This window comes from Trichoderma breve, chromosome 2, assembly GCF_028502605.1.
Source record: "Trichoderma breve strain T069 chromosome 2, whole genome shotgun sequence".
In the NCBI taxonomy this organism is placed as follows: domain Eukaryota; kingdom Fungi; phylum Ascomycota; class Sordariomycetes; order Hypocreales; family Hypocreaceae; genus Trichoderma; species Trichoderma breve.
Genome location: NC_079233.1, coordinates 4,718,932 through 4,736,696, shown reverse-complemented (window position 1 = coordinate 4,736,696; position 17,765 = coordinate 4,718,932). Strand labels below are relative to the sequence as shown.

Genomic DNA, 17,765 nt, shown 5'->3' with positions numbered 1-17,765 from the left:
CCGTGCTGGAAGACGCCGGGTCGGTCTGATTGGCTGGGCGTTTCGATATGGCATGTGAATTTTTGTTGCATGGGAAAGGCGATCAATCAAGGTGGGATGAGCTTTTGGTTGAAGATTGATATTTGATCTTTCGCCCGTGCGGTCACACCTAACGCCCAACAATGTGGGCATGGTGATTGGGGGAATTCTTTGTTTTTCAGTTTCAGGTCATTGGTGACCATTTAGTGGGATTATACCGCTTACGATGGCTCCTCATGCGGCGATATCAAAGGCCCTGCTCGCATTGCGATGCGCCAGCTCACGACATGGCATCCGACAATCCGCCTGGGCGCTGGGCCAAGCCCACAGAGCGCGCGGCATAGCGACTTCATACTTGGCAAAGGTTGCCGAGGGCGAAAAGCGGTGGGAGGAGCGGGCAGTCAAGATTCAGAATGGCGAGCAGCCGCATGTGTGGGATATCCTCGATGAGAGAGGCTATATCAAGGATGTCGCGGGGTATGTTGTCAGCTTCGCATTGCAATTGCGCAAAGGGAATGACTTGTTCAGTGGCTAACTAATTGATTTGCGTAGAACTCCCGACAAGATCAAGGAACTCATGCGGGTTAAGAGAATAGGCGCCTACGTCGGTGTTGATCCCACTGCAGACTCGATGCATGTCGGACACTTGCTTCCCATGATGCCCCTCTTCTGGCTGTGGTTCCACGGCCACCCAGCCGTGACCCTCCTCGGAGGCGCAACTGCTCGAATCGGTGACCCGTCAGGCCGCTTACAATCCCGCGAGATCATGTCCAATTCGGATATTTCCAAGAACGTCACCAAGATACACTACCAGCTGTCGAGGCTATGGCACAACGTATCAGCCTTGAGAGACAAGTACGGTTACGAGAAAGATTGGGCGGCGAAACAGCGCCTGCTCAACAACAGCATGTGGTTGCAGGGCTTGACCATGTATGACTTTACTAAGAGGCTGGCGAGATATACCAGAATTGGACCAATGTTAACGCGCGACACGTGAGTCACTCCTATTCACTTTCATGGCCTAGGTTTTCTCTTTCACCTTTGCCGATGCTAATTGTTTCATTTCAGTGTCAAGAGGAAAATGACAGAGGGAGATGGCATGTCCCTGGGCGAGTTCATGTATCCGCTCTTCCAGGGCTGGGATTTCTGGCACATGTACAACAAGCTGGGCGTGCAGATGCAGATTGGCGGTTCTGACCAGTACGGAAACATCATCGCCGGTATTGATGCCTTGAAGATCATTCGGGAATCGGAGGAAATGCCCGAAATGAAGATTCCTTCCACCTGGACGCACGAACCTGTCGGTTTCACCGTGCCACTACTTACAGATTCCTCCGGTGTCAAGTTTGGTAAGAGCACGGGCAACGCAATCTGGCTGGACGAATTCAAGACATCGCCGTTTGAGCTCTACGGTTACTTTATGCGACGACCCGACGAAGACGTTGAGAGTCTTCTCAAGCTGTTCACCTTTATGCCAATGGCCAAGATCCAAGAAGTAATGGTTGAGCACCAGGCCGACCCGTCAAAGCGCCTTGCGCAACACACGCTGGCATTCGAGGTTCTGTCCCTCGTACACGGCTCTCAGAGGGCTGTGCAAGAAGCCCAGCAGCACCAGTTCCGCTTCGGTGGACAACTTCCTTACTTCATCAGGGAACCTGCCCCCGATACGGGCATCTTGACGCCCAACACGGCGCCGAGAAGTGACATTGAACTTCCCCAGTCTGTGCTGAAACTGTCACCTGCAAAGATCCTGTACGCAGCTGGCCTCGTCAACAGCGCCAGCGAGGGTCAGCGCCTCGTCTCGCAACAGGGCGCTTATGTTGCCGCTAGACCTGGTCAGCAGCGGGGTCTCGTGCCGGGGAACCTCGATTGGACGCCCATGAAGATGTGGTTCCCGGAGGAAACAACCAAGTTTGTCATTGACGACAAGCTGTTGATTCTGCGAAAGGGCAAGCACAACATTCGGATCATTGAGCTCGTCAGCGACGAAGACTGGACTGCGAGCAAGAAGATCTATCCCGGCCAGCCGTATACTGGCGTGATTCGACAGGTTAAAGAGCAACTTAGAGCTGAGGCTGAGGAGAAGGGTGAAATCTTGAGCGATAGAAAGATTGTTGTGGAGCTTAACAGGAGGAAGAGAGAAGAGTCTGTCAAGGTCGCCAACAACCCCGACATCGAGCTGCCGAAGAGGGTGCCGGCGTACCTTAAACGCGGCAAGGTAAAGAACGATGGCACGTGGAAGCGATAGATGGGGTATTATGAACACTACTGTATGCGACTTGATCGCGATGTAACACTATTGGATATAAAAAAGGAGGACGGAGAAATAGCATGTATGATATGATGCGATGGCGACGTTATAGATTTCATGAGCCTAGAAGGTGTATATAATGATACTTATTACTCCCATAACTCCTTTGTACAATTAAAAAACAAAATTATCGGTAAAACACCGTGATATCACCCCTAGGAACGGGTAACATCTTGAGCCTCTCCATAACTTGATCATTAGTCAAATTCTGTTCCGTCATGATTTGATCCATGTGATGACATCCATCTGTGTATTTCTGCAAAGGATCACCCCCAGCGAATGGCTTGCTCTGCCCGGTAGCAAGCGAGGCCAAGTACTGCTTTGAAACGACATACTTGTGCACGCGATAGAGGCATCCCTTTATGATGCCAAACTGCACAAAGCGGCGTATGTCGATATACGACATGATTTCGAACCCCGCCTCGCGGTGAATCATGATCCACTCCTTGATGCTCTTTCCAGGGGAAAACGAGGCCATGAAGCGGATGAGAAGGTAATTGCTGACCCTGGCCCTGCCGTGAGACACGTAGCCGGCGCACTCGTCGACGATGCCGTCGACGTTGCGGATGAAGTCGTGGATCCCCGGCCGGGGCGCGTAGCACGAGCTGAAGAAGAAGATGTCGAGGAGGAGGATGGTGTCGTAGTAGAGCAGGTGGCGGATGGCGATTTTGGCGAGGTCTAGGGAGACGGAGGCCTCGTGGGCGATGCGGCGGATGTCGGAGACGCCGTCGATTTTGGCGACGACTTTTTGGAGAGTAATGTCCCATGTCGGGTCGACGATTTCGGGGAATTTGGTTCTTGCGACGGGGACGTGCCAGCCTTTTACGGCGGGGGGGTTGGCGTGGTGGGGGAAGAGCTTCATGTTGATGGTGTTTGCTTCGTCTGGGATGGGGTTTTAGTGAATGATTAGATGATAGTATTGCATCGTGTGAGATTGATGAGATGAACTAACCAACTGGAATCATGCACTCGCCATAATTGTTCAAGTCCTCCTTGACAATCTCTAGCAAACTTTCAATGGGCCTTCGTATGCCGTCGCCTCCCTCGGGGCCCTTTGCCTCACTAAGGCTCAGATACTCGTTCTGCTTCTCCATCTCCGCAAACGTCTCGGCCAGACATCTCACGACGCGCTCAAACGGCGTCTGGTCGCAGTCGGTCTCGACCAGCAGGCCAAAGTTGAAGATGAACTCATTGCGCTGGTACTTTGTGTGCGGGATGACGACGGGGAACCCCAGGATGGTGTACTTGCCGTCGGGGGAGTTGATGGTGACATAGCGGTTGCAAAAGGCCTGGCGAGGGATGATGTACTCTTGTAAGACGTCAAAGTCGACGAGGGGAGGCCCGTTGCCGGAGGCTGTGATGCAGCCTGGGGGAGCCTGGGCGACGATTTTGGGGCCTGGAGGAGACGGTGAGAGTTTAGCGTTGATGAAGGGTAATGGCTTGGAAGTGTGAGTTGTGAGATGGAGAGAGCTTTGAGATACCTTCTTGGGGGAAGAACCGAGCGTAAAAGATGCCTTGGATCATGGTGATGTCGGCGCGTTCATGATGCGATGAGAGACGTCTTTTGTTTGCAGCTGTTAAATCATGCCGGGCGGGATGCGTTGAGCTGGTGATTCATATAAGGGATTTACAGTGTGATTCGCAAGCGTGTACGTTGAGATGAGATGAGATGAGATGAGGTGAGTTGAGTTGAAGAGATTGAGGTTCGGATAAGCCTCTACTGCATGTCTTGATCTGATGGCTAGCTGGGCTGATGCTATGGACGATTGCCCCGCTAGGCCGCTATTAGAGCTTCAACGATGTGGCTTAAGTATGAGTTCATGGCCTATATCTGTAGCCAGCATAGTTATCTAGAGATGAAGAATTGATGCCGGATTGAATTGAATGGTTTTTTTATTTTATTTGGACATTAATTTCTTCTCTATATCTATGTACGTGAAGCTGAGGCCTATGCTATACCGCTGGGTAGATAGACACATAGACAGTGTTGGCTGCTTTTGGCAGAGGGTTATCAGATGGTGACTGTGATTGGACTGGACTGGGTTGGATCAAAAATGATAGCTGATGGAAGATGGCACAGGTGCAAGAGGTGCTAATTGATATCGGATCCCCGGTATCATTGGATCCATGCCAAAATCATCTGGCAGCCGCCAAGGCAGGTAACCACTGCACATACGCGTACGGTTGAGTTGGATTGAGGCATGTGGTCGTAGAAGCCAACAGACTGTGATAGAAGCTCGCGGTGATTAGTACTCAAGTCCATAGCCATTGGACTGATGCGCGGCCAGCCCCCCAGATTTGTTTCTTTATTTCTTTATACCTCACGCATGGGCATATGGAAGGTCCAGACCATACATGTATTGATATTGGGTTTTGTGTTTCTGTGACAACCCAAGCATTGAACGCCTGATTGCCTGCAGGAAACTGGAACCGACTCCCAAACAAATCTACAGTACGCGCCAACCGCTGGAGGCACTGGCTGGCAGCGGGCTGAAGATTGAATTTACAGTGGAGGTGCAGCACTACCTGCACTCAGTATCACTGGCCTGTCCATGTACGTACCTGCTCAAATACTCCATCACACCCATCGGTCCATTCAACCCCATTTCCTCCCATTCGCTCTGCCCCACCAAACCCGCGGCCTCTCAGCCTCCTCCATCGCATTATTAACCACCGCAATCTCGCCACAGAAGTCGTCCAGTAGCCTGATCTGATCATCAGCCGCTTCAACAGCTCTACGGTAGCACGCTCTTTTCTCGCCGAGTTTATCTTATATCTGATAGCGATAGATCTGTCGCCTCCCCCTCGGCACTCTTCTCTCTGTTCTCCCCGCACAGCTTCCCCCCCGGTTCGCTTTGCCTCGTCATGGCCGACAACGCAGAGGCGGGCGGCGATGCCCAAATCACCTTTCGGGTCAAGACGGCGCAGGATGGCTCGCACACCATCACTATGGCTGAGTCGGCGACCGTCTTGGACCTCAAGACGAAACTGTCCACCGCCGAGTTCGAGAATATCCCCGTCGACCGTCAGCGCCTCATCTACTCCGGCCGCGTTATGAAGAACGACGACACGCTGGCCACGTACAAGATCAAGCCCAACAACACCATCCACATGGTCAAGAGCGCCGCCAGCAACACTGCTCCGGCTGCTGCCGCTGCTGCCTCGACACCCCAGGCCGTGCCGACCAACATGGCCTCAGGCACCGCCAACAACCCGCTGGCTGGCCTCACTGGCGCCAGATACGCTGGTCACCAGATCAACCTCCCCGGCATGGACATGTTTGGCCCCGACGGCGGCGTAAGTGCTTTCCTACCCCTCTGTATTCTGGCTCGACTTGTCCACTGTGAGGGGAACTCGACTGACGCTCTTGGTTGTTGAATCTAGATGGGTCCTCCTATGGACGAAGAGCGGTTGTCGCGCATGATGGCAGATCCTAACGTGCAACAAACCATGAACGAGGCGCTCAACAATCCCGACTTCGTCAATATGCTTATCGAGGCGAATCCCATGTTGCGCAACATCCCCAACGCTCGCGAGATCATTACATCACCATTCATGCGACAGATGATGAGCAACCCGCAGATGATGACACAGGCGATGCGGATGCAGCGGAACATGGGCAGAGGCGAGTCGCCATTCCCTGCCCCCGGCGCCACAGACACGACCCCCGACGGTGCGCCCGCGGCGGATGGTGCAGCTGGCCAGGCAAACGCCCAGCAGCAGAACCCTTTTGCAAACCCGTTTATGAACCCGTTCATGGGGGGTGGTGCTGGCGGCGCCAACAGCCTAAGCATGCTGCAGCAACTGCTGAATATCCCCCCTCCGCCCGCACCAGCCAGCAACCCGGCCGATACCGAGACCGGGGCGACAGAAAACAGAGGACCGGCGGCAGCAGCAGGAACCGGAGGCAATGCGGGTGCAGGCCAAGCCCAGGCGCCGCCGAACCCCTTTGCGGCTTTGTTCCCGCCTCAAGCGGCTGGAGCTGGAGGGGCGAATCCGTTGAATCCGTTTGCCATGAACCCGGAGCAGTTCCAGCAGATGATGCAGCTGTTCTCACCACAACAAGCCGCCGCCCCGCCGGATAACAGACCGGCCGAAGAGCGCTACGCAGAGCAGCTCCGACAGCTCAACGACATGGGATTCTATGATTTTGACCGAAACGTGGCCGCTTTGAGACGCAGTGGAGGAAGCGTGCAGGGTGCCGTTGAGCACCTGCTGGGCGGAATTTAGGACGCGCTGTCCAAATGCTGGATTGTATTGTTTACCAACATATGTTTTCAACATCGGTGGCGTAAGATCCGAGATCAAGCACGTCAAGCGCGTGAATAATGGAAATGTCGACATATTCTGGCCTATGATGGCCACGACAAGCGCGAAGCTTCGGCTTTGAGAGCGCGCCATGCTGAGCGAGGAGACTATGGACGCGGCCTTTTTTCTTCTTTTTCTTCTATCTTCTTATTTCAAGGACTAGGCCTCGAGAGTTTGCATGGCAACAGGGCGCGATTCACTCAATGTATTTTTTTTCTGCTTCAGTGATGGTAATGACAAATCTTTGTGTATAAATGGCGTGGTCGACGGTGAAGATTGCCTTTTGAACCTTCCCGGGTGAGCTTGTGAGCTGTACCGATACCGAGCGCGCAGGAGCGTAAAGTGGATGAGTGAGAACAGCGGGTGCAGAGAGATTAATTGTATATATAAATTGTACGATAAAAATCAAGATGAAATTCACGTCTCTCAAACCAAATACACAGTCAATAGTATCTTCACGTATTAGATCTCATAAAATTATAATAAAATTCGGCGCCTTCCCCCATTATGGACATCTCCAAATAAAGGAATTCGGGAGCTGGGCGCTTTTCGGCAAAAAAGCTACCGGACTTGGAGATACCTCGGCTCCCCCCGCCGGACCGGTACCCCGGATTTATTTTTGGGCTGGGGTGGGAGCTTACGGTCGGTACATTAAACGTCTCCAATTCTGTGTCTGAGAGGCTTGGGACTTTTTTCTCTTATCATCAATTCTTACGGCTTACATTACTTGGATCTGCTCGTAGTATTAAGGTTTGGATTTCTTTTGGCTACGATTGTAATCAGCTGTTTCTTTTTTCTTTCTTTCTTCCATCTTTTCATCCTTTTTGCCCAACATGCGCGGTATTGAAATCCAGAAATATGTCAAGGTGAGGTGACCAACCAACCAGCACTTCCTTTCTTCCCCCTTTTAACCTATCGACGTTATCTTAATCTCAACTTCAGTCTCAAATGCCCCCAAGTGAAGAGAGATAGAAAAATGGCTGACAATTTCTCACCGCTGAATTGCAGAGCCCTGCAGAGCTCCAGGTGACAGAGCTGCCTGACCCCGTGCCCAAAGACGACGAGTATGTCATCGAAGTGCACGCCGCGGCAGCCAATTTCTTCGATATCCTGCAGGTTCAGGGACGCTACCAGAACCAGCCACGTGAGTTCTTTTCATATCTACAGGACCATTGAATAATCAATTCCCCTTGAAACGAAAAACGCTGACCATACTCGCTTCCAGCCTTCCCATGGGTCGCCGGAGCCGAGTTCGCCGGCACCGTCGTGTCCACGCCGCGCAAGAGCCGGACCAAGCCGCGCTTCGCCGTGGGATCGCGCGTCTTTGGTGCCGCGCAGGGCGCCTTTGCGACGAAGCTGTGCACCAAGGAGGTGGCGCTGCTGCCGGTGCCCGAGGGCTGGTCGTTCCGGGACGCCGCGGGCCTGTTTGTGACGGCGCCGACGAGCTACGGCGCGCTGGTGGTGAGGGCGGGAATCAAGGCGGGTGATGTCGTGCTGGTGCATGCGGCGGCGGGAGGAGTTGGGCTTGCGGCTGTTCAGGGTGAGTTTTTAATGATTCTTTTGTTGTGATGTGAGTGAGTGGGTGAGTAAGGATGAGTGACTTTGAGTGAGTAGCGAGTAGTGAATGAGAGTGAGAGTTGCAACATGAGGCTCTCTCACCCCTTATTCAACTCAACTCAACTCAACTCACTTCACACCACCACAACTCACATCGCCACTATCACTACCACTTCTACCATCAACAAGCTAACACAAACAACAAAGTCGCCAAAGCCTTCGGCGCAACCGTCATCGCCACCGCCTCCACCCCCCGCAAACTCGAAATCGCCAAATCCTTCGGCGCCGACCACGCAATCTCCTACTCCGACCCAGACTGGCCCGCCAAAGTGAAAGCCCTGACCCCGAAATCCCGCGGCGTCGACATCGTCTACGACCCCGTCGGCCTCGTCGACAAGTCCACAAAGTGCACCGCCTGGAACGGCCGCATCCTCGTCGTCGGCTTCGCTGCGGGTGCTATTGAAAAGGTCGCCATGAACAAGGTTTTGCTCAAGAACATTTCGCTTGTGGGCATTCATTGGGGTGCTTATTCGATTCATGAGAGGGAGACGATTCCAAAGGTGTGGGAGGGGATTATGGGGTTGGTTAAGGAGGGGAAGATTAGGGGCACGGAGTATACGGATGAGGAGTTTGTTGGGCTGGATAGGGTCAAGGATGCGCTCTTGGCGCTGGGGGGAAGAGGAACTTGGGGCAAGGTCGTCATCAAGGTTCCTCAGGAGGGTAGCAGTCGGTTGTAAATGGGACATATTCATGCATATATATGTAGAAAGGGCAGGATAGCAGACCAAATGTACCCCTAATTCAGCATCACGTATGCTTCATGTTCTTTGTTTCAACACCCCTCATAGCAGCTGACAATTCTAATAATATCTCTTTATGCCTCGCTCACGAAAATCGTGCAGGCTCTTCATCCAAGTCATATTCTCATTACAATGCCCAAGTCACGCCAGCTACTCAAGTTCTTCAATGCGGCCCCCATCCTTCCACCGGCTTCCGAAAAGCGTCCCAGTTCCTTACTGCGTACCCCCATTCATCAGCTTCTGGAAAGCGTCCATGACCTCCTTGTCCACGTTGATCGCCCAGTTCTCCTGGAAAACCGCCTCCCCTCCGATCCGTGCAACGACGTCGTGCAGCCTCACCTTCACAAAGTGCAGCGCCTGCACACAGTGGACCGGATCCTTGTGCTGGCTCTGCTTCTCCAGAATCATCTTTGGGGTATCATACTCCTCAACTTCGATTTCCGGTCCCCAAACCAAACAATCACTGCCGTTGACCTCGCTGCCATCTTGAAGATCTATAATAATGTTTGTCCACAAATCCAAAAAGTCTTGTAGCTTGCCTAGGACTAGCTCCTGCATGGGCGAACCAAGTTCCAGCAGACGCGTCAAGCCGAGGAGATAGAGCTTCTGGCGATCTATGTTATCCATCCGCGCTTGATATGTGAACCACCCGGCGGAGAGCCAGCTCCACACTTCCTCGACGTTCCCAACCGTACCCAACATCTGCACAAACAGGTTTGGTTCGGCCAGTATTAGGCGAGCAAGGATCGCAAAGTAGTCGCCCTGCGTGACCGTGTTGAGCTTGCTCTGTCTTCTATTGGGCCCAGTGGTCTGACTGGCCTCCCAGGCATCATGAAGATTGGCCATAATCTTGTTCATGAACCCGGTTTCTACCATGTCTCTAACGATGACCGAGACTCCCTCGGCCCCTCCTAGCTCGGCAGCCGACCGGATGAGGAGCTCAATGCACACAGTACCCACGCGAACGTGCTCTCGGCTCTTGGAGTCTAGAGTGGTGCTTAGCGCCATGAGCGTCGGCCGTCGAAGTCTATCCTCTAGCATCGCCTGGGGTGCAATCAAGATGTAGGATTCAATGGCCGAGATTGCGAGGGACACAATTTCAGATTGATATTCTAGTAGTGGGAGGAGCAATTCCGCTAGGTTAACGAGCTCCGAGGCAAGCGGTGGGTTGCTTTGCGTGAGGATGGAATTCCAGAGCTCCAACGATTCGTCAATGAGGTTCAGGTGCAAGTCTGAGCCTGGCCTTGCCGCTTCCGCCAGCAAGGGAAGCATAGAGCCCTGGTAACGCTGAGATTCGGGACCCATGCTCATCACAAGCGCCGCGAAAATAGCAATCACAGCCTGTTTGATCATGTATTCTTCTGTCCCCGAGGCTTCCCACACCGAAGGCAGAGCAACCATGAGCTGGTCTCCAAACTGTCCCACCTGTTCCTCCATTCTCGTCACCAGGATTCGGATCGACTCAAGAATAGCTAGTTTAGTTTCGTCGCTCTCCACATTCTGGATAAGCTCCGTAAGGTTCTTGAGAACGTCCGAGGTGTACGGCAGAAATGCGTCGACGCTGAAGTCAATCTCGTCGGCGACCCACCTGAGCTGCCGTGCCGCCGTGATCCTCACTACAATGTCGTTCGTCTCATCGTTTGAATTGAGGAAATGCTGGAAAATTTGATACACAATGGGTCTGCTCTCTTCGCCTAGCTTCACCGGCGCCCACAGGCTGATCAAGATAGCAATACGTCGCCGAAGCACCTTGTAGAGACCGCCTTGCTGCTGGGCGTCGCTGACAATGGTCGAGGCCAATACTGCATCAAAGTCAAATGCGCCGACCACGTGCGCCGCTGAGAGGCCCATGGCAGTGTAAACCGCTTCCTTTGTAGCAATGTCTGCCTGAGGGGATTGCGCCGTCTCGAAATACGATAGCAGAGGAGGCACTAGAAGCGGCTTAAAGTTGGTGAGAAGATCTAAAAAGAGCTTTTCGGCGCATGGGCGGACTTCCCATTCGTATGCGTTGCCCTCGTGTTGCTCCTGCTGCTCCCAATCCTCCGGATCCTCCTCCCAAGATTCGAGATCCGATCTACGGAAGACGAACAGGTGTGAGATGATGGTGTTGACAATTTGGATGACCAGATCGTCTTTGAAGAGTTCCGTCCTGACAATATGCTTGGCGTCTTCTTGTTCAGCCTTTGTCTCTGGCGTCCGGTACTTGAACGTCTGCACTGGTTGAAAGGCAATTCTCACGCAGGCGCGGAGAAGGAGCAGGCCTTTCAGGGCAAGTTTTTCCATTAGTGGCCCTTCTGTCTTTGCCTTGGCTCCTGCGTCGCCGGAACCCTGACGAATGCCGCCAGACGAGACGAAGATTTCCGCAAACTTTGAAATGAGATCCCAGTATGCATTGACTAGGGACAGTGAGTTGGGGAGGAAAGCAAAGCTGGCAGCAAAGTGCTCGGCTTGGTCGATGTGGAACTTGGCGAACTGAAGAAGATGCTTCCCTACCAAGTCTTGATACTGCGGTGGCACAGAGGAGTCGTGGTTCACAAACCCCAGGAGCAGGCCAAACTGGTTCTGAGACAGCGTCCAAAACTCGCTTACAGAACTGTCGGCATGAGGACGCAGGTAGCCCACGCTGATAAGGCGGCGAAGTGTCTTTAGAGCGGAGAGACTGTTCATCATCGCCAGGTTCGCTTCGTCGCCGTTTCCGTGTCCAGTGTTTAAAAAGTTGATCCACGATGCCGATTTTTCAGAGTATATCTCGGACAGAATGTAGACAATCTCTGGCGTGATGGACTGCAGCGCCGTTTGCGATTTCCTTAGCCGTGCGCTTCCCATCTCCTTGATGACCCGTAGCAACACTAGCAAGGTGCCGTAGAGATGATGTTGGTTGGCGTTTCGAGTGGATCGCAGGAGGCTGATGATATCAGGAAGGGCCTGCGGCCACTCTTCGGGGTAATCGATCCGGACCACCTTGGCAATGACCAAGGCATTGTGCAGCGCAAGATGCCTCTCTTCCTCCTCGACAGATCCCTGGAGCAGTCGTGACCGTATCAGGTTCTTCTCCTCGGGGGCAATGCCCTGCTTTGAGCTCGCATACAGCCTCCAGTTCTTGTCAATGCCGTTCTTGATTTGTATAATGGCCAGGAATCGTATTTCGAGGGGGAGCGACTTGTCGAGGAACACGGACTGCAAGTGGCACAAGATGTTAGCACGATGCACGATGAACGCAGCATGGACAAACAGCAGCCGTAGCTGTAGCCTTACCTGTAACGATGAGTAATAGCCGGCCTGCGACTCCCAGGTGGACAGCTGCTGGCCGGCAGCCTGTCGCTGGACATGATCAGAGGACGAGGTTGCGGCGTGCAGCGTGCGGCAAAGCTCTTGCAGAGACAACGGAGCCGCATCTCCTGGCACTTCGATTGCGAAACTCATGGTTGCTGCCAACGCCGTTCGAGACGGCTGTCAAGCGGCGGTTCGACGGCTGCGAGGCTCGAGATGTCAGATGCAGCTATGGGAGTGTCATGAATCGTGCTGAGCTCATCGAGGCGTGCTGCCGGTTGAAGATGCAGGAGGTTGTAGATGCTTGGTGATGGTGGGGCTGAGTTTGTAGCCCGTTGGCGCGGGAGTTGCTTGGAGGTGCTTGGAGGGGTAGCAAAAGAGAGCACCAGGCAAAAGGATCAAGACGAGGCTGCAACTTGCCAATATTGCCTATTTGCTGGATTTTTGATCACATGGGAACAAGAGTCGCATTCTAGGGAAAGATGAAAACAAGCAATAAATCTGCAGACAATCTTATTAATTAATTAATTAATTAAGAGTCAATGTTCAGGCCTGAATCTCGAATGACACCCAAGCAGTCCATGCTCGGTGAATGAGCCGAGAGATATTTACAGGCGCACTTACAGCAAAGACCCTTGGCCTCTTTAGCGCCCTGCCTGCCAAACTATGCCCCATAAAGCAAAAAAGTTCCCGCCACGACGAGGCTCGAAATCTCGACCAGCATCCATTCGTCTCGAAGCCTCAACTCCATTTTCGCTCATCCAGGCCGGCCAATTGCGCCAATGCGATGATCCGCTCGCGCACATCACGGCTTGCCGCCGCTGCCCTCTCCAGAAGGCAGTGGACGTGCCCGGCATGCCTCTCCAAACGCCAATACTCCAAGCAGCCCGAGAAGCGCGAACCGCCTGATCATCGGAAGCTGGGCAACCAGCAAGAGCTCTTCATGACGTCCGTCTACAGCCCCGGCTCGCCCATTTTCTTGCCAAACGGCGCTCGCATATTCAACCGGCTGGTGGACTTTCTACGGAAGCAGTATGTGCGATATGGGTTCCAGGAGGTCATCACGCCGACGATATATAAGAAGTCGCTGTGGGCAAAGTCGGGACATCTGGAGAATTATGCAGAAGACATGTATTCTGTGACGGGCAATAAGAGAGCTTTGGACTTGGAGAGGACGACGGGGTGTTGCGGGACGGATCACGCCAAAAACGAAGCTGCGGTGGAAGAAGATGACGACTATGGGCTGAAACCCATGAACTGCCCAGGACACTGTCTCATCTTTGCATCCAAGCTGCATAGTTACAGAGACCTGCCAGTCAGATACGCCGACTTCAGTCCCCTCCACCGGAATGAGATATCGGGCGCCTTGTCAGGGCTGACCCGCGTACGTCGCTTTCATCAAGATGACGGCCACATCTTTTGTAGACCAAGCCAGGTCGAGGGAGAGATTAAGAAGACTCTAGATTTTGTCAAGACGGTATATAGCGTGCTGCGTCTTGGTGTCAGCTACCGCTTGGCGTTGTCCACAAGGCCCAAGGATCATTACATTGGCACGGAAGAGGAGTGGGCGCGCGCAGAGGACAGCTTGAAACGAGCGCTGGACGCTTCAGGCATGGAATGGACAATAAACGAAGGCGACGGTGCCTTTTATGGCCCCAAGATCGATATTGTGCTCAAGGACTCTGAGGGGAAAGAACACCAGACGGCCACCATTCAGCTAGACTTTCAGCTGCCCAAGCGATTCGAGTTGGAGTATCAGGCACCGGCACCGGAGTACGAGGCCCGTGGCGAGACGACCGACGACCCCGAGCTCCTTGCCAACTACGGTCCAGTTCGGCCTGTCATGATTCACCGTGCAGTTTTGGGATCTGTAGAGCGGCTGCTGGCGCTGTTGATCGAGAACTATGACGGAAAATGGCCCTTTTGGCTGAACCCGAGACAGGCCATCATATTGACAGTCAACACATCAGACCCAGTAGTAGAGTGGGCTGACGAGGTGCGCAATATTCTCCTTGGCAACAAGAAGCTGCAGGCCGATGGGCTGCCGTCTCTCGAGAGTCTTTCAGGGCAAACGGGCCTGGCTGTAGACATGGACACGACGGCGAGACCCCTGGGGACCAAGATTCGGGAGGCACACGCGAGTGGCTATGGCCTTGTCTTGGTGGTGGGCGAGCAAGATGCCAAGAATCAGCAGGTCAGCCTGGGCAAGGAAAGGTTGAGTCCGCTTGAAACGCGCGATAGAATGCTTCGCATGGTAGATACATTTGAATGAACAACTCTCTCATCTATTATTCCCATCCAACCACGCCATGGATTAACCTGTATCCTTCTATCATTTCTCTCCTCTTCCCTGAAAATGGGTATCACAAGACCGTTCCCAATCTTCAAATAAACAATCGACCTCGAGGATATATGTTGATACTTTTGTGATTCGCCGTGACAGCACAAGCTGCATACGCAGGCGGCAACGTGGATGATGATCCATGTGGTCCCATCATGCACTGCGACGCCTTCTTTCTGCAGCGGTTATGGAGAATGCTGGCTTCATGATGACTTTGCGGCCTCGTCTCGCTTGATCCTCAACTCATTCCAAGTTGGGGCAGCGCAAACATCAGGAGGTCATTCACCGACCGAGTCCTTGCCTTGACAATTGTGAAACCCTTTTCATCGTGTCAATTTCCGCCATAGACATTGCTCGACTTCAACAGGGCACATACTTTTTATATTTGGGATCAACGCTGCCGCCTGCCTGCTCGATACGCTCAATCAAGGCCTGCCTCTGCACAATCTGGTCGCGCATGTAATCCACAGTACGTTTCAGAACCAGTCCCTCAGAGCGACCTTGCCCCTCCAAACCAGGCACGAGTTCAGTGAGCCGATCGAAGCCCTCGCGAATGGCTTGGCGACGCTTTTGTTCTATGGGTGGGCGCGCGACGTTAGTCTTTTGTTGGCACTCGCACGTGAGAAGAAGCGGTTTCCTCTCTCTCTCATTTACCTGATGCAATGTGGTTCTGCTTCTTCTCCTCCTCTGTGAGCCGCGGCTTGTCGTCTGCGTTTACTGCTGCCCCCGAGGGCGTGGCCTTGCTGGCGTCGCCAGAGCCGGAGGTTTGGCTTGGTGAGGATGACATTTTGCGCGGGTCATGTGTGATGCGATAAGCACATGTGAAATGCCAGCGATGACGGAACCGTAGCTTGAGAATCAATCGATGCGAATGAAGCACGACATATAAAAAAAAGAAGAAGCGAAAAGAGATGTAGCACGGCGGCTCAAATCGATTCGCCGCTTGGGGCCTTTATTCTAATCGACGTGGTACGATTTTCCCCGTCGAGTTGCGTTTTGAAATGTCATTGTTGAGATGAGGGATCACATGCGCGGCGCGTGCAATTAAAATTGGTGGAAAAGCCACCACGCCTGTTACAGCGCTAGGATTGACAGAGCAAGGATCTTGCCCCAGATTCTCGGGGCCGAAGTGCCGGCCCCTGCGTCTAGCTGCCCCAAAAGCGCCCTCTTTTCGATTCCATTTCCATGTTGTTTTGCTTCTCCATGGGGATAAATCTGAGTGATTTCAACTCTATAGTAGCAATGATTTATTGGGTCACTTTTGGTTAAAAATCTATCGTAATTCGGGAATTCTTTTCCTCTTGTCGTTTCATAACTTGCCAATACCCCTCGACGAGCTGCGCCCCATGCCAAGCACATGCAATTGTACGACCCTGAGACTCCCGATTCCGTACCCTGACGCCAATCACATGCTAAATCTGCATCTGCTGCTGCTCCTCCGACAAGGAATACCAATGTGGACTCGAAGACTAACCCTCTCTTCTGTGTCGAGTTCTCGTTGCAATTGAGATACACTGATTGAGTTCTCGTCAAATTTGAGGTACACCATCTTTGACTGATGTCAGTGTAGACCTATTAACAACAGAGACTTGCTCCCCATTAAATTGGGGCCTGCTGTCACACAAAGTACAAGTATGTGATGTATATGGTTCATCCGAGCAACGCCTGGAGCCATCTCAATCTCATATCAAACCGCTAAACTCATCATTCTGAAGCTGAACCCTCGTCATCATAGTCATCCCGGTCCTGCTGGAAGATGACCTTTTCCGCTAATGTCAACGTCTTCTTTACAGGCAGTCCAATTACATTGTCAACACTCCCTTCAATCTTTTCCACCAATAGCATTCCCGCAATGCCTTGGATTCCGTATCCACCCGCCTTGTCAACACCCTCCCGAGTTTTGACATAGGCCTCAATGACGTCGTCCGGTAGTCCGTTACCCTCTTCCCAAAAGTACACCTTGGTCTCCTCGGTGTGGCTTTGGATGTCGTAGCCCGGAGCTCTTGCATCTTCTCGGGGGGCTAGTACAGAGACCGAAGTCAACACTCTGTGCATGCGTGTATCGCGCAGGTGCTTGAGCATTCGTATGTGCTCTGCTTCACTCCGAGGCTTCTCTAGAATGCGTCCATCACGAGTAACAATAATGGTGTCCGCGGCAATGACTAGAGCAGGATCAGGGATAGAAGCAAGGTGCGTCTCCAAAGTAGTGGTGTAAACGTCAAGACACTTGTTACGAGCGGTAGTCGAGACGTATTCCCAGGGGCCATATGCCTTCTTGTCAAGGTCCTCAGGCTTGAGTGACGGAGTAATCTCCAAATTGGCGAGGCCCATCTAATTGCTTGTGTTACTTTAAGCTTGCACTACCATGTCGTTCTCATTCTCATAGTGTCATACCTGCTGCAGAAGCTGTTTCCTCCGCGGAGAGGCAGATGCTAGAATTACTCTATTTGAATTGAGGTGCTTGATAATGGGGAGATCCAGGGGCTGCAGCGGCCTGCGCATAGATCCGGCTCTGGGACGCCCGGCTGGAGGCGCCGCTTGCCCGGAGGCAGCAGCATCTGAGGGAGCATCGCCCGGAGCTGTGGCGGCTGACATGGCGAGAGGAATTGGGAGATGGAGGATTGAGGAGATGAGATGAGATGATCGGCTGTACACAGAATGCTATGACTGATTGAGGCAGCAAGGCGGTATAGCTTTTAAGGGGCCCAAGTCGTCATTGATGGTGGGGTTCTGCAGTTTGACCCCACTGTGCATTGATTGACGTTTTATTTGTCTGTGTGATGAGATGAGATGCAAGCAAGAAGAAGAAGGATTGAGAAATTGTCCGTCTGGGATTGAAAGGTACAGCGTATTGCTCGCATGCCAAGTCAAACCTTGATTGCATTATATAATCTGGCGTACAGTAGGCTTTTGGCGTTTGCTCAAGACTTAATGTTTTAGTACGAGCAGGTACCTATATCGACTTCAGTAAGCCAGGCCTTCGTGGAGCTGTGACACGGAAGCTTCCTAGAGCCCGAAACCAATTTGTTATAGCAGCTGGAGCTGGTGCTTTATCCAATTTATGTACCGAGTAAGTAACCCATATTTCGCATTGATGCCTCACACTGGATTGACTTTATTCACACAAAAATACTTATTATAAAGTGACAAAGACACAATA

General features: G+C 52.6%; 8 protein-coding genes across 8 annotated transcripts; 4 read left to right on the top strand and 4 right to left on the bottom strand.

Moving 5' to 3' along the window:
• Positions 1–244: 244 nt before the first annotated feature.
• On the top strand, positions 245–2,266 carry T069G_03677 (tRNA synthetases class I (W and y) domain-containing protein; the record flags this gene model as incomplete). The annotated part of the gene is made up of 3 exons (XM_056170887.1): positions 245–495; positions 571–1,011; positions 1,087–2,266. The coding sequence occupies 3 exons, from the start codon at positions 245–247 to the stop codon at positions 2,264–2,266; spliced, it is 1,872 nt and encodes a 623-aa protein (XP_056031779.1).
• A 190-nt stretch (positions 2,267–2,456) lies between these two features.
• T069G_03676 (nitrogen permease regulator 2 domain-containing protein) lies at positions 2,457–3,853 on the bottom strand (the record flags this gene model as incomplete). Its single annotated transcript, XM_056170886.1, has 3 exons — positions 2,457–3,211; positions 3,282–3,725; positions 3,811–3,853. 3 exons carry the CDS (start codon positions 3,851–3,853, stop codon positions 2,457–2,459), a joined length of 1,242 nt encoding a protein of 413 aa, XP_056031778.1.
• Positions 3,854–5,194: 1,341 nt separating this feature from the next.
• T069G_03675 (ubiquitin family domain-containing protein) lies at positions 5,195–6,559 on the top strand (the record flags this gene model as incomplete). The annotated part of the gene is made up of 2 exons (XM_056170885.1): positions 5,195–5,626; positions 5,714–6,559. 2 exons carry the CDS (start codon positions 5,195–5,197, stop codon positions 6,557–6,559), a joined length of 1,278 nt encoding a protein of 425 aa, XP_056031777.1.
• Positions 6,560–7,470: 911 nt separating this feature from the next.
• Positions 7,471–8,931, top strand: T069G_03674 (zinc-binding dehydrogenase domain-containing protein; the record flags this gene model as incomplete). The annotated part of the gene is made up of 4 exons (XM_056170884.1): positions 7,471–7,503; positions 7,646–7,781; positions 7,863–8,177; positions 8,402–8,931. The coding sequence occupies 4 exons, from the start codon at positions 7,471–7,473 to the stop codon at positions 8,929–8,931; spliced, it is 1,014 nt and encodes a 337-aa protein (XP_056031776.1).
• Positions 8,932–9,207: 276 nt separating this feature from the next.
• T069G_03673 (uncharacterized protein) lies at positions 9,208–12,417 on the bottom strand (the record flags this gene model as incomplete). Its single annotated transcript, XM_056170883.1, has 2 exons — positions 9,208–12,171; positions 12,250–12,417. The coding sequence occupies 2 exons, from the start codon at positions 12,415–12,417 to the stop codon at positions 9,208–9,210; spliced, it is 3,132 nt and encodes a 1,043-aa protein (XP_056031775.1).
• Positions 12,418–13,051: 634 nt separating this feature from the next.
• On the top strand, positions 13,052–14,536 carry T069G_03672 (tRNA synthetase class II core domain (G, h, p, S and t) domain-containing protein; the record flags this gene model as incomplete). Its single annotated transcript, XM_056170882.1, has 1 exon — positions 13,052–14,536. The coding sequence occupies one exon, from the start codon at positions 13,052–13,054 to the stop codon at positions 14,534–14,536; it is 1,485 nt and encodes a 494-aa protein (XP_056031774.1).
• A 429-nt stretch (positions 14,537–14,965) lies between these two features.
• T069G_03671 (helix-loop-helix DNA-binding domain-containing protein) lies at positions 14,966–15,392 on the bottom strand (the record flags this gene model as incomplete). Its single annotated transcript, XM_056170881.1, has 2 exons — positions 14,966–15,180; positions 15,260–15,392. The coding sequence occupies 2 exons, from the start codon at positions 15,390–15,392 to the stop codon at positions 14,966–14,968; spliced, it is 348 nt and encodes a 115-aa protein (XP_056031773.1).
• Positions 15,393–16,309: 917 nt separating this feature from the next.
• Positions 16,310–17,200, bottom strand: T069G_03670 (maf-like protein domain-containing protein; the record flags this gene model as incomplete). Its single annotated transcript, XM_056170880.1, has 2 exons — positions 16,310–16,936; positions 17,000–17,200. 2 exons carry the CDS (start codon positions 17,198–17,200, stop codon positions 16,310–16,312), a joined length of 828 nt encoding a protein of 275 aa, XP_056031772.1.
• Between the last annotated feature and the right edge of the window lie 565 nt (positions 17,201–17,765).